Source organism: Cydia strobilella, chromosome 19, assembly GCF_947568885.1.
Source record: "Cydia strobilella chromosome 19, ilCydStro3.1, whole genome shotgun sequence".
NCBI classification, from domain to species: Eukaryota; Metazoa; Arthropoda; class Insecta; order Lepidoptera; family Tortricidae; genus Cydia; species Cydia strobilella.
In genome coordinates this window covers 10,881,648-10,895,957 of record NC_086059.1, presented here as the reverse complement: position 1 = coordinate 10,895,957, position 14,310 = coordinate 10,881,648, and the positions used below count along the sequence as shown (strand labels likewise).

Genomic DNA, 14,310 nt, shown 5'->3' with positions numbered 1-14,310 from the left:
AATGTTAGTGGTTTAAAAAAGTGCCAACTAAAATATATGCAAAATAAAACAAGTGGAAAAAATGGCACATTTAGACGTTAAAATACCTTTGTGTATATATATTAGGACGTATTGATTTTATAAAAATAAGCATAGAAGAATTTTGAGATCTGTTTTTCTGGACCTACATCTACAGTGGCGCCAACTGGTGAGCACAAAAACGATAACTTGTTACTCTAGCTGTAAGTTTTCCTTACAAATAAAATAAAATAAATATCCAAATTCATTTATTTTAACAACATAAATATAATTTACAAAAATTGGATTAGGTCAGCTAATTAAAACTACTTACTTAACATCAAGTACTTTAGCCTCCGTGGCGCAGACTTTAAAAACACTTGATCTATATATAAGGTCAGCTGGCACTGTTGGCACAGTTTTTATATTAAACTACTTATACTCGCTTGAACATTTAGTATAGTCATTGTGTTCTTATTGATTATTGAATTTAGACTCTAATTCTTAGAGCATAAGAACGTTATTGTCTTAAGTTACAACCATAACAAGAAATAAGCTAAACGAGTTGATCAATAAAAAGAGCAAAATAAATAAAAGTTGTTTGGACCATATACATACGTAAGGTGCAACTTAGTCATCATGTATAGCTTGTAATTTAAATATGTTTTTGTTACTTTAACTAAATATAAATGGTTTCTTATAACGACTAGCTAAAGTTGCATATATGTGTATTTAGCAATGAGCAAGTTGCAGTACCTGCATTCTCAAAATTTCTGTAAACTTTCATGAGAACATTCTTAAGCAATTTTCAACTTAGAAAGTTTCCGTTCAGATTAGGGATTATTACCTACTCAATGTTCTTTTCTTAGTTGTTCAAACTGTTGACGATTGCTTCATTTAACATTTACACATTGAATTCATAGAAATCGAAACTAAATACTGTAAGAAGGTTAGGCATTTTATGGACGAACATTGCTATTTAAAAAATAATCTTAGGCACATTGCCATGTGTATTTATTTCGATAGCCTCAAGTGATTTTATAAGCCTTTGCCATGGCGTCAGTCCAAAACCGAGCACTACTGTTACCGGTTTAACTTGACCAGAAATACGGCAAAATTTACTATGACTTCATCAACTTCTACGTGTTTTATAGTGAAAACATTATTCATGTCAAAAGATGACAACTTTTGAGTGTCCTAGTAATTTTTTTATTAGCATTTTTAAATGACTCAATCTTTAATTAAGCCCCAAACTGAGAATAATTATAACTAAACGGAATAGGCGTATGGCGTATTGGCGTATTTATGGTCAAGTTTTAATAAAACCGGTAAAAATCATCAGATTTCCACGTAAACATGGAAACCACGACAGTGATCAGAATTGTATCAAAATCTTATTTCTTCACAGATTCACTTTGAACCATAGTCTTATTCACACAGTCACGCACACTAAATTATCACTATTAAAGGCAGTGTTAGGTAGTAATTTAAAGTCTACTTCGCTCTGAGATCTACTGTCTCGAAGCCTGAGTCGGAGATCGTGGCCACTTTAGGCGTAGTCAGTTCTGGTGGGTGTTCTCTTGAAAGGGAGGAGCGCTTGTGTCGTGGGGGCGGGACAGGCGCGGGCGGAGGGGTTTTCTTCAGGAAGCTTTTGATTCTCATGCCTCCTCTGTAGTAGTACAGGTAGAAGCCGGCGAGGACGGACACAGCGACGAGCAGCGCGACGACAGCCACAACGACGCCGTACCACGCGCTGCTGGACGTGCTTTCTTCCGGCACGGGCACGGTTGGCCGTCTGCCAGGCGGGACGTAGTTCGGCCTCGGCCTTCTTGTAGTAGTCACGAAGCGATCTCCAATAGCTATGTCCGCGCAAGCTCTGAATTCCTCCTGCGGCCCGCAACCCACTGCCCCGGTCCCGTTTTCGCAGGTACCCCAGTTATTTCCGGCTACATATCGCCATTGCAACACGCAGTGCGCGCATTCCAGGCCCTCCGGCAAGCGGTATTTCATCTCGTAAACTTTATTTCCGTCGCGCGGGTAGTATTTGGTGCCATCTCTCCCGTCGATTTTTAGGACATTTTTGTCTAAGCATTCCTGGGTGGTGGCTTTGGGTTCCTCGCAGACTCTGAATTCGAAGAAGCCGTTATGATTTGCGGTTAGTTCGACTTTGATTGTGATGGGGTCTTGAGGGGCGTATCTTCGTACGATGACGCCTTTCCCGAAGCGTCCGCCGAGCTCGTGGGCGCGGGGCACGGGGGAGTCCCAGGCATCCCCGCAGACGCCGCACTTGCCCTCGTTCTTCTTCCACTGCCTGGTGAATCCGCCGCAGTACAGCTCATGGTCGTTGTAGTTGTGGGGGGTGTCGAAGCCGAACCGCCACGCGGAGGCGCGGGAGGGGGGCTCAGTGAGGCGACCGTGGCCGCTGGCTGGAGAGCAGAGCACTGCTAGCAACCCCACCACGCACCATATTATCTGGAAAGATGAAAAAAAGACTATGAATATTTAAACTATTTATGGTTTGAAATGTTCAGACCTACTTTTATAAACGAGAAAATTACAGTAAACTTAACGGTGTATTTCATAATGAGTAGGTGGCATCGCCTTAAACGTGTAATCTGAATAGTGACCTGACCTGGACATTTTTTTACTATTTTGATGTAGGTATCGGTCGATTAGGGTAAATGAACTTTACTGCTATAAATAATAACAATTGGTTACACAACCTGATGGTTTCTCATTCTCTATTATTTTACCTACTTTTACGTTAGTTTTTAAGTCAGCCTTGGCCTCAATCCCATAAAACCTTTTATACGATGCAATGGTGCCTTAATTTCCACGGCTGATTATCGATTATGGTCCGATTTTTCACGCCTGATCCAATTAAAACATCCATAGGATTATCTTCTTACACAACATTACGTCAGTGACCAATTGATAATATGCACCAATTCCTTCGACCGCTTTCTCAGCATAATGGCCGCTCTTCACGCGCTGTGGGATTGTATCTATCTATTATTACTATAATTAAAGACCACCAAACTTCTATAGGTATAAATTTTCAGTGGTTTTATTGTTTGAAGCGTGGGTAAAGTCCAAATTACGCTATATAGATTTTATCACGGGAAGTTGTTTGTTTACGGCAACACTATTGGGACTAATTTGGGAGTTTACTAAATGTAGTATGTTTGTTTTTATCGTAAGTAGATGATGTAATTTAAATCGTATAGCGACTGATAACGGTGTCTAATTAATATTAAGTGTTAATTGCTTAATCTAATTACCCATCTAATAGCCTTTTAATGTCGAATCCTAAATCCTTTCTATGTAGGTCAGATACCGATTCAAACTTAATTATAGAAGCACATCATAACTATACGACAAGTAACTACAAATAAAACTTAAGTACCTACTACGATCTACGATACTTTAATCAGAAAATCTTGATTTTATGTGTCGGTAGATTGAAGTAATAATCAAGAAATATAACAAATCAAGTAATAACGTAACATAATGCTTAGCAACAATGCAAGTAATGTTAATGAGTATCTCAGGTCACTGACATCCGACATGATGTTACGTTTTGCAAAGCGCCAGTCATCTCCATGCGTTCTGCCCACATAACATGCTCGTGGTCGTGACATTGAGAGCTCTCGCTGTAGCAACATCGCTTGCCGACTAGTCTTAAGCGAACCAGTATCTTGGGATCTGTTTTTTAATATTTGATACGCCTAATGATAAGCTATTTACCGTAGGGCGTAGTCTATGGACACTTAACTGCAGCGGTGTAGCAAGCATGTTGCCCACACTTTATAAGTATAGATACAAAAGTGTTCACATATGTTAAGGGATAAATGCAGTTACATTTCACAATTCACAGCCTTACCAACACAGGCCTTACATCCTTGGCAGCTCTGGGAGCCTTAACTCTGCAAGTTACTGTTTTTACAGTATCGGCCAATAATATATCACCTTTGTGTATTTTTGTATGAGCATTGTAGTATAGAGATAGAGCAGCCATTCTCAGTGTGCTCCGCGGACCCCTGATGGGGCTCCGAAAAGCCCCTGTTGTGGCTCCGCAAGAATACTTGTAATATTTAAAAGAAAAAAAAAACAGCTCTTCTATAGGTATACAGTTACGAAGGAATTTTTTTAATTTGGGGCTCCGTCGAAATATTTCACTTACTAAAAGGGTTTCGTCACCAAAAAAGTTTGAGAACCGCTGGTATAAACAATATAAGTTAGTTTGTAGATAGCATAATTATTATACTAGTAATTTTAAGACTGAAAACGTGCTTCGTGAAAAAGTCAAGTTTTGAGCTTATTATAGTTTTCTGATTATCTACACCTACAGAACTTTTGTCGGTCTTTTTTGTTGTATTGCCTTTGTTGGTCAAGTAGTACGATTTTGAACTTGGCTCCCGTTTTCATATTCCTGTTTTTGGCGGGTCATTGTTCTAGTTCTGAGGTCTAAGAAGCAACGGGAATACAATGGTACAAGCACTTCGTGATCGGATAGAAGTGTAGATGGTAATGGGAGTAGGTGTGTAGTTAAATGGTAATGAGATTTCGCGTTTTACGGTATTCGCGGAATACTAACATCACGGAATAATGTTACTGGGAAAAGTAGGAAAGGACATGCGACGCGTTTTGCGTTTTAATGATCTTTGGTAATTAAAGGATGACCAACGAAACTCAAGAAAGTTGCCAACGTTGCTGATGTGGCTACCTTTATGCCAACCACGGTTTCTTCACGAGTAGTCATAACATTGACACCACGCAGTTTTGTTGGAAGCTGCTTGTTATCTTATAATTATCGTATCAGAAAATAGACGTCCATACTTCCACAGTTGGGCACAGGCCTCCCTCGAGAATCTTCACAGAGATCGGTAATAATCGGTAATAAGAATAAGAAAACATTTATTGCCACACAACAAAAGAGAAATTACAGGAATATATTTATAAATAACATTAAAAATTGGCATGCGCGACAAAAGGAACGGGCTCAGCATATGCTACGCCCCGCACAGCGCTAATTTTCAGTCCGCCCCCTTTGATATGTGTGCGGGATATTATTTTTAACAGATATATGCCGGTTCATTTTAGAATAATTAAATTTAACGAAAAATTACATAGTTAAACTCTAGCAATGTGTCTACTGTCCTTTCTGTCCCAGTTTGTCAACGGTTTTACGAATGGTTTTATTTTTACGAACATCGTAACCCGCTAACTGCCACTTAAGTCTGGTAACTATTAAGTCTAAATGCTAAGCCATTATGTGTGTTATGTAGCACAACTAAACCGAGACTACTAATTTGTTTTTATTGCTCTGCTAAATATCTAGGACACTGAGGTTTGAGGCTGAGGGAAAAGCCTGTGTAAATCGAGTATCAATCTCATTTAATCCTATTTAAACAAGATTAGCTTAAAAGTTTTGTAAAAAATGACGTGTGAACTGGATCACAATCAAAACAATTTTTATTACACTGCCTAGATAAGCGGCCTAAAATGTTTTTCCGACGGATATCATTCTCACAAAGGTTCAGTTCGATGATGCAATGACCTACCTATTCTCTTCAGTGAGAAAGTGAAATGACGGGCTTTTTGTTAGCCGATCTGGTACACATCATTGATGCGAACTAAACTGCGAAGGTACTGACAGTGACAACTAGGTATGTATCTGTTTATTTTATCGTTTAAAAGAGTTCATCTCGTCATGTTAACATTTTTAAATTGTTTAAATTCGTAGACCCACTATAATCAAATAAAAATTATACGATGGAGCTCCTGACTCAGTTATAATGAGTTCGTTATACAACTGTGTAGTTATATAGTTTTATATTATCTAGCTAGCTAGACTAGTAGAATTAATTTTATCAATCACCTTAGGTACGTGACGCCGCGGGCATATGACAAACAAAACAATAGAACAAAAGACATCGACGCGCGTTTGGCTCAATAGATAGTCTGCACTTCGTTTTATTATGTCACGAATGTATAAAATACTATTATCAAACCCTGATTAGTTGGCGCAATGAGCATATAATTAGATAGAGCGGTACTGTCATAGTAAATTTTGTAACCGCTGTAAATTCACTGCCATCTATCGACATACTTTAAAACTAAAAATGAAGATTTGTAAAAATACGTTAAAATGTATTTAAATATGGATAAATGATTTTTTTATTTGCATTAATTATTTTTATATGATTTTGACCCATGTTCTTTCATTGATATGCGTTAAAATTATAAATAACAAACGAAACCGTCAACGCCCTCTATACGAGACTAGGCCAAAACTAGTGGCGCCCTCTGATCGAGAATCAAATTTTCGTGATTTTCGAGGCACGTTTTTTCCTTAGACTGTATCCATCTATTACGGAGTTATATCTATCTTTGGTTGGCGTTAACATAAACACGTTCAAACCTCGCTAGAAACTAGAAACAAGTGCGAGTCGGACTCGCGCACGAAGGGTTCCGTACCATTACGCAAAAAACGGCAAAAAAATCACGTTTGTTGTATGGGTGACTTAAATATTTATTTTATTTTGTTTTTAGTATTTGTTGTTATAGCAGCAACAGAAATACATCACCTGTGAAAATTTCAACTGTCTATTAGCTATCACGGTTCATGAGATACAGCCTGGTGACAGACAGACAGACAGACGGACAGAGAAGTCTTAGTTATAGGGTCCCGTTTTTACCTTTTGGGAACCCCAAAAAGAAGGGAGTTATGTTGTGTGGGTCTTGTTTTTTCTGTGTATTTTATTTCAGTTAATTTGATTTCAAAAAATTTATTACATCTGTGAAAAAAAAATGTCTACTGGATTCCAATTAGGAAACATATCGTCCCATAGAAAATTTGAATTTCGCTTCTTTTTCTACTGACAAAATTTGTTTGACCAACTATAAGTAGGTAGTATTTTTTTAGTGTTCTAGGTAGTTGACATCATTTTATAGCTTAATAAGCTATCACGAACCAATATTAATGTCTTACGTGTGTACCACTTATGGGGCCTTGTCGAGGCCTTTTTAACACATCGTGAGAATACTGCTGAGATCACTATTGTTTAGACGAATCTATAGTTTTTACTCACGTTTCTAATGCGGTAAGTGCTTGTATTTTTTGACTACAAGCGTTTCGTCAAGTTTCTCCTATGTGCGAATATTGGAAAATTAAGATGCCGTAGGTTCAGAGAGCGGATTGTTAGGATTCCGTACCTCAAAAGGAAACAACGGAACCCTTATAGGATCACTCGTGCTTCTGTCTGTCTGTCTGTATGTCCGTCCGTCTGTGACAGCCTATTTTCTCCGAAACTACTGGACCAATCAAGTTGAAATTTGGTACACACATGTAAGTTTGTGACACAAAGAACATGTAACGTAAACAAATGATTTTTAAAAACGGTGAAATCAGTTTTCGTCTCTTTTAGGGCCAGTTGCACCAACCACACTTGACCGACTGATCAACGCCACTCAGCAGTGAACTTTGAAACTTCCTATAGATTAAAATTTAGAGAACGCTTTAACGGTGACAGGCGGTTTCGTGCAACCGACCCTTAATATAATGCCCTTTTGCCCTTTTTCCTTTTGTTCCCAGCTTAAATAAAAGAAAACTTGTACCACATATAAACTTACATCTTCTTTTTAACCCCCTCAGGGGTTGAATTTTTCAAAATCGCTTCTTATCACTTGTAAGTATACATTATAAATGTAACCTGGTGTGCAAATTTCAAATTTTTAGCTTTTGTAGTTTCGGCTCTGCGTTGATGAGTCAGTCAGTCAGTCAGGACACGTGCATTTACTATATATAGAGAGATTTCAAATTCAATGCATTTGGAGACCATATTCCCAAGTACATACGTAATGCGTTACATAAACCTACTTTATGAAACCTAACGAGGTTTCAAACAAAAATTTAATATCATTGAAATGCACGTTGCATCGCACCTTTTGTAGACCAGACCGCCGCATCCACCATAAATTAAAACAACACAAAAGTAAAAATGCCGAGAACGTCGTCGTTATTACTTAGTATTTAAGGACGAATTTCGATTATTTTATATGCTAGAGGTTAGGGCAGCCATTTTGATTTTGCATTTTCCCGCCATGACCAATGTTGCCACATCAAAACAATTGGCGTTTGTTTAGCAACGCGGGTCAGTTCGAAACGTGACAGGCATGCATGCAGATAAATAAATTGCGACAATAAATTAAATCTGTGCTTTGATGTAAATTAATTTGGTTTAATTTTATGCTAACTTAATAGAGCGTTGATTTGATAATAATGTGGGCTAGCTTTGTCATTAGAAAAAGGTAACAAATTTGAAAAATGTAGGCGCGAAGGATCGATCTTCCATACAAATTTTGAATTTCGTGCGTTTTGTTACTGACAAAGTTGACTTTAATAGAGTGTACAAGTATATGGCTAATCTACCCATGCTTGACTGACAAGTGACTCTTGCCAAACTATAATGTGGATCTATAGGTACTCTGGCAAACCCACTTTGACAGTAGAAAAAGGCGCGAAATTCAAACTTTCTATGGGACGATATTACCCTTCGCAAAGTTGTTTGACCGGCTATATATGTTTTATACAAATGGAGCGTTCCATGATTATTTTTAATGGCATGATGTAGTATGAAACGTTAAGGTTAAACTCCTTACTATAATTTGTTTATGATCAGTAAAATAAGTTTCGAGTAGGATCTTTCACATCCGCTTCCGGTGAGTTCTCCGCCTTGCGCGAGCGCTTTGGCGGTAAACCACAACTTCACGCTCTATGGAAACCAAGGTATGATTATTACCTTTTATCAACTTTATGAGTTAATAAATCAGTCTGTTTAAAGGAATATACGCAATGTATCTGTATGAGGAAGTGTTAAGTAGGTACCTAATGTGTTTGTTATATTATGATCGATATGAATGTTATGTTATGTAAATTTCTCACTTGACCCCCCGTACCTCGCTGAGGAATATAAATACTACATAATAAGAATAATACAGTAGCTACACACCTCTTGGTTGTTGCTTATATTTAAAAGTTATAAATCTTAAAAATAAGAGCGTTGTCCCATGCTCTTTGCCGCGGCTCACTTCCGCACTCTCACACTCGTTTTTACTAAAGCAATTGGGTCATAGGTACACATACATTTAATTGTATGGGTAACTCGTTCGCCTCTTTCCTGTAGACATGGCAAAGTTAAGAAAATCAAACGCAAGGTTTTTACTGACACCGTTACAGCGGGATACATTTTTTCAGTACCTGTGACTTAGATAAGTAAAACGTGATAAATGTAGGTACCCACCCAGGACGTTACCTTTTCTTATTTTGTCCACAAAGGGGACCTTTTTCTGAAATATGTTTGACCCGATTGCCATTGCCGGACGATATGTTATTAATATTATTAATACATACTTAGTGTAGAACGCATAATACCATAACATCTCAATTTTACACGCAGCTTCACCATTGTTCTATTGACAATGTTTTGAAACCCCTTTTGAACCGGTCCGCAGCTGATCTGGCGAATGATTAGCAAATTAGCATTCCCCTCGCGACTTTCGTGAGTGGCACACGAAAGAAAGTGAAAACTTAGCAATATGTTGGCCGGAACTTTCGGACAGTGTTATTACTGTTACTGGTTGTTAGTAGTAATACTTGTAATTTGAGAGACGCAATAGTAACTGTCTTCTGTTTTACTCTGTATAGCGCTAAAACTATTAATTTATTTAATTGCCACCGTATGAAGGTCCAGTCGTTATCAACTTATCAAATTTTTTAAATTGTGGCGAACTAGGTGTTATATCATAATTTATTAATATTGCCAAAGCGTTTGCATGGTACAGATATTTTTGATTATACCTACTTGTCGTGTACAAGACGTACTTTTAGATTATGAAATCCTTAGGTTCCGATCAAATTGACCCTTACCTTTTTAACGTAGAATAAGAACCCTGTAAAATGATAGCCAAAGCAAGTTCTTGTAAAGTCGCCATCAGATATATCGGAGCGGCCAAGGTGCTCAAAAATATCTGAACACGCCTACTATATTGTCAAGGCGTTAGAGTGCGTGTTCAGATATTTTTGAGCACATTAGCCGCTTCGATATATCTGATGGTGACTGTAAGTAACAGTAATTTAGTATTCACGAATACATATAATGTATGTCATGTTTCGGACTCTTCAGGAGTCCATCCTCAGGCACGCGTGTCCGCAGCGGCTGTACTATAGTAAGTGAAACCGTAGTGATCTAAATATTTTGAAATATGTCTTACGATAGTTTAAGTTCGAACATAATGTATGTTTTCACGAATATTAATCACTATATCTGCCTTGCCAATTGCCATCCAGCAATCATGCAATGTTTATTATGCAACCTACAACCAGTAACAAAAAAATAAGCACTTAAACGACTGTAATTAGTATTAGAAGAAGGCTGTCTAAATTGAAAAGTAGCCCTGAAAGTTGCTCTATCCACTTATAAGTCTTGCAAGCAATGAATTGCATCAGTGAACTGGTTGGGTTAGGTTCACTGAACCATACCGGTGTCCATAGATTTTATGGCCCTGTAAAAGTATGGGTTTGAACCGTAGAAAGGTACGTGTAGAAATAGTATGACAAAGGGCAGAGTTCTAAAAATTGGGTTTTATGGGTATTGGGTATCTTTGTCATATGTTACTGTGCGAAACTGCGAATATATGTACATTTTGTGTTGCTGTGACCAAAAAGTTCGTTGTTAAAATAATTCATATTTCCTTTTTTTTTGTCTCACGAACAAAATCTAAATTTTTATTAGGTACACAGTTTATCAAACATAACACAGAATATCAAACTTCGCGCTATCTACGGTACGGCGTATTATAGCACGTACCGTTTGAGTTCAAGTCATATCCGCTCTCGAGTCTCAGCTAGAGCGGATAACCATCTCCTATCACGATGACCCAACTACCTTGTTGTACAGTCATATCTCCAACGCTTATCATTTGGCGTACATATTCAAGACGTTTAACATTTTCATAATATGGAATGGGCATTGCTTTGTAGCTTTAATCGTGGTATTCATACCAGGTTCATAAATACATCCCTTTTTCCCCATACCGGATGCAAACATCTCCAGAGCTCGAGGGGTCCCTTATTCTCCTGCACTTCGCACGCCATCATTTGCATTTACTATGGCAATGCACTCATATCATCCCTTGCATGTCATGGCAGTCTTGTATCTATTCTTAATATCCAGCTTCATATGTTTATGCATGGTCACTTCGGACATCTTCGGGTTACAAAATTTTACAGGGAGACAATGACATCACCAATTTTTTCTAGCAATACATGCATAATAGCCATGTCACGCGCTGCCATTAGCGTCCTGAACCGGGCCTCGGTACAGAAGTTGTGAAACCGATGATCGTTTTATTCATGGCTAGTGCTTGTGATGCAAATGTCGCCATTACTGACGATAACGCAAATTGCCCTTAACTTGCTCTCTCTGACAAATAGGAATATATGCTATATATGTGAGGCCTACATCCGTGAAAGTGTAATTAGTGATAGTTATTTTTATTTGTAATTGTTTGTTTATATAGTCTAGCAAGCCAGCTTTGTCACTAGAAAAGGTCCGAAATTCAAGATTTTTATACGAGATCGACACTGTGCGCCTACATTTTTCAAATTTGCCGCCTTTTTCTACTGACTTGCCAGATCAGGCAGATTTTTTTAAAGTTTCTGAATGCTGGGAAAACCTGTCAAGTATATAGTAATGTAATGTGAAGATCGCCTTAGTAATTAAGTGTTGACTGACAGAAAGATTTATGTTGGCGTCGTGAAGGAGCTAATTATCGTTTCCCCTTGAACATTATATATGTTTTTTTTGTTATCCACTGACTGTGCGTCGACACAGCGCAACTTTATTAGAATTTGGAGTAAGGTTTGGAGCGCGTATGGGGACATACACTTTATCAGGATGGCCGAGTGTAAGATTTAGTATATAGCCGGTCAAACAAATTTGTCAGTAGAAAAAGGCGCGAAATTCAAATTTTCTGTGGGACGATTACCCTTCGCGCCTACTTTTTTTTAATTTGCCGCTTTTTTCTACTGACGGAAATGGCTTGACAGACTATATTTTTGAGACATTTCACTTGCAGGTGAAAAGTTAAATTGTTACAACAGATTTAAATCGCCGGAGCGAAATAATAGTCGATAGTGTCGATACTCGTATTGCCGTAGGTGTGTACGTTGGTATTCGTCTTGCTTGTATTCGTCTGTAAGGTAACATGAGGTGATCACCACTTCCCCAGTTGAGATTTAGATTTTATCCTGTTTTTCATACATAAATTGCAATGAATGAATACCCGGTTCAAAAATATAATAATGAAAATATTAATACAGAAATGTTACTACTAGTTGACGACTTTTATACAGATAATGAATTTGACATCACATATATATAATAATAAATCTTTAGTCCGCATTGTTTTGTTATTTTGTGTTGTGTAAAATTTAGAATTATGGAATTTATTGTTGATATTTAATATTTAATTGATGAATTTTACGGATGATTTTTATTATTATATATTTTTCAAATGTATACAATTTTTACGATTTTTAATTTTATTATGACATTTTTAAGAATTTTGAGTGATAATATAATATTTTAGTGTAAATATGTACATACATCCTTGCTTTGCCCTAACAGGGCCCATGTGTAACTGTTTTTTTTTTAATATTGCATAACACCTTTAAAACCGTGGTCGCAATAAAGTATGATTATGATTATGAATTTCTCAAAACAATTGTTTATGTCTGAGTTTCCATTGCCGTCTTACCTCTGGAAGTTATAGTTAGATCAGCTACTGACACTGACAGATATTTTCACAAATAAGTATACCTTTTGCAGGCGAGAAACTGGATTTGCAACTATATATTTGCATAAGTCATTCATAGTACTTAACTCACTGCTTTCACTCCACGGTTTTGTAAGTCAATAGTATATTTAACTATGTCAACATTAACTTATTGTATCGTAAGTTGCTTAACTAAGCATCATTTAGATAAGATGACCATGTAAGGTCTACAAACGGTACTTAGTCAAGTTAGTCATTTATTATTTATTTACTTAGACATAGAGCTAATATCTTTAAGGCGTATTGCGGGTTGTAGATTTAAGTTAAGTCCCACCTTTAACGCGTGTTAGGCCTAATTAGTAGTTTATTTAAAGACTGTTAAATATACTCTAATTGTTAAATATGAATTAATTCATATTCCGCAAGAAGCGCAAGAAATGCCCGTCATTCGCGCTACGATAGATGGATTACGATAGTATCTATTTCATTAACGCCCAATAAGGTCAATACCTACACTCTTCACATAAAAACATAAACAAATACCAAAATATATAGTCATTGTCGACTTATGACCAATAGCTTTTACTCTGTATCTGTGGCAAGTAACAATTTATGGTACATATATCACAACTTTCGCTAATAAAAGCACTGACCTTTCACAACGCCGCCGCGTGTACAAAGCCCTTTACTTTCCATTTTGAAATAATACATCACTTGTATAATATTGAGTTTACAATATAATTATCGCAAAGAGACGGCAAATTATCTCAATTCCGCTTTATGTAAGTTTGGTAATGCATTTGGAAGTGTCGAAGTTACGTGCGCGTGCGATTATGTTGCCAAATGGAGTTGCGCACGACTTTGCGCATGCGTGGCAATCGTGCCGTGGCAATTGGTCAACATTAGTTTCTTTAAGACTCCTAATCCTAAGATATATTGAAGAGCCAAATTAATCCGCATAAGCCTGATTTTCTTGTCCAGTACCTACTTAGTGTGCCTTGTGCAATCCATGTGCTAGTGTGTATGGTGTTTTATTATGCTCTCGTTGTACAATGTATCTACTTTTTATTTGTATCAGCATAGAGTAACTTATACTAGAGCGGTACTGTCATAGTAAATTTTGTAACCCCAGTAAATTCACTGCCATCTGTCGACACACTTTAAAACTAAAAATGAAGATTTATAAAAATGTTTTTTTTTATTTGCATTAATTATTTTTATGATTTTGACCCATGTTCTTTCACTGATATGCGTTAAAATTGTTAAATAACAAACGAAACCGTCAACGCCATCTATACGACTGTAGGCCAAAACTAGTAGCGCCCTCTGAACGAGAATCAAATTTTCTTGATTTTCGAGGCACGTTTTTTTCTAGACTGTATCCATCTATTACGAAGTTATATCTATCTTTGGTATCAGTCAGTGTATTGTTTAATTTAAACTGCTTATCACATATAAGAAATTTAATTGCAA

The 14,310-nt window shown here is 37.1% G+C and overlaps 1 protein-coding gene across 1 annotated transcript in view; it reads right to left on the bottom strand.

Annotated features, from left to right (window-relative positions):
* Positions 1–252: 252 nt before the first annotated feature.
* Positions 253–14,310, bottom strand: part of LOC134749974 (uncharacterized) — a 33,893-nt gene continuing 19,835 nt past the window's right edge. The window contains exon 2 of the mRNA XM_063685010.1: positions 253–2,469. Coding sequence (XP_063541080.1) covers positions 1,492–2,469 — 978 coding nt within the window. The 3' untranslated portion in view covers positions 253–1,491. The remainder of the gene's footprint in view (positions 2,470–14,310) is intronic.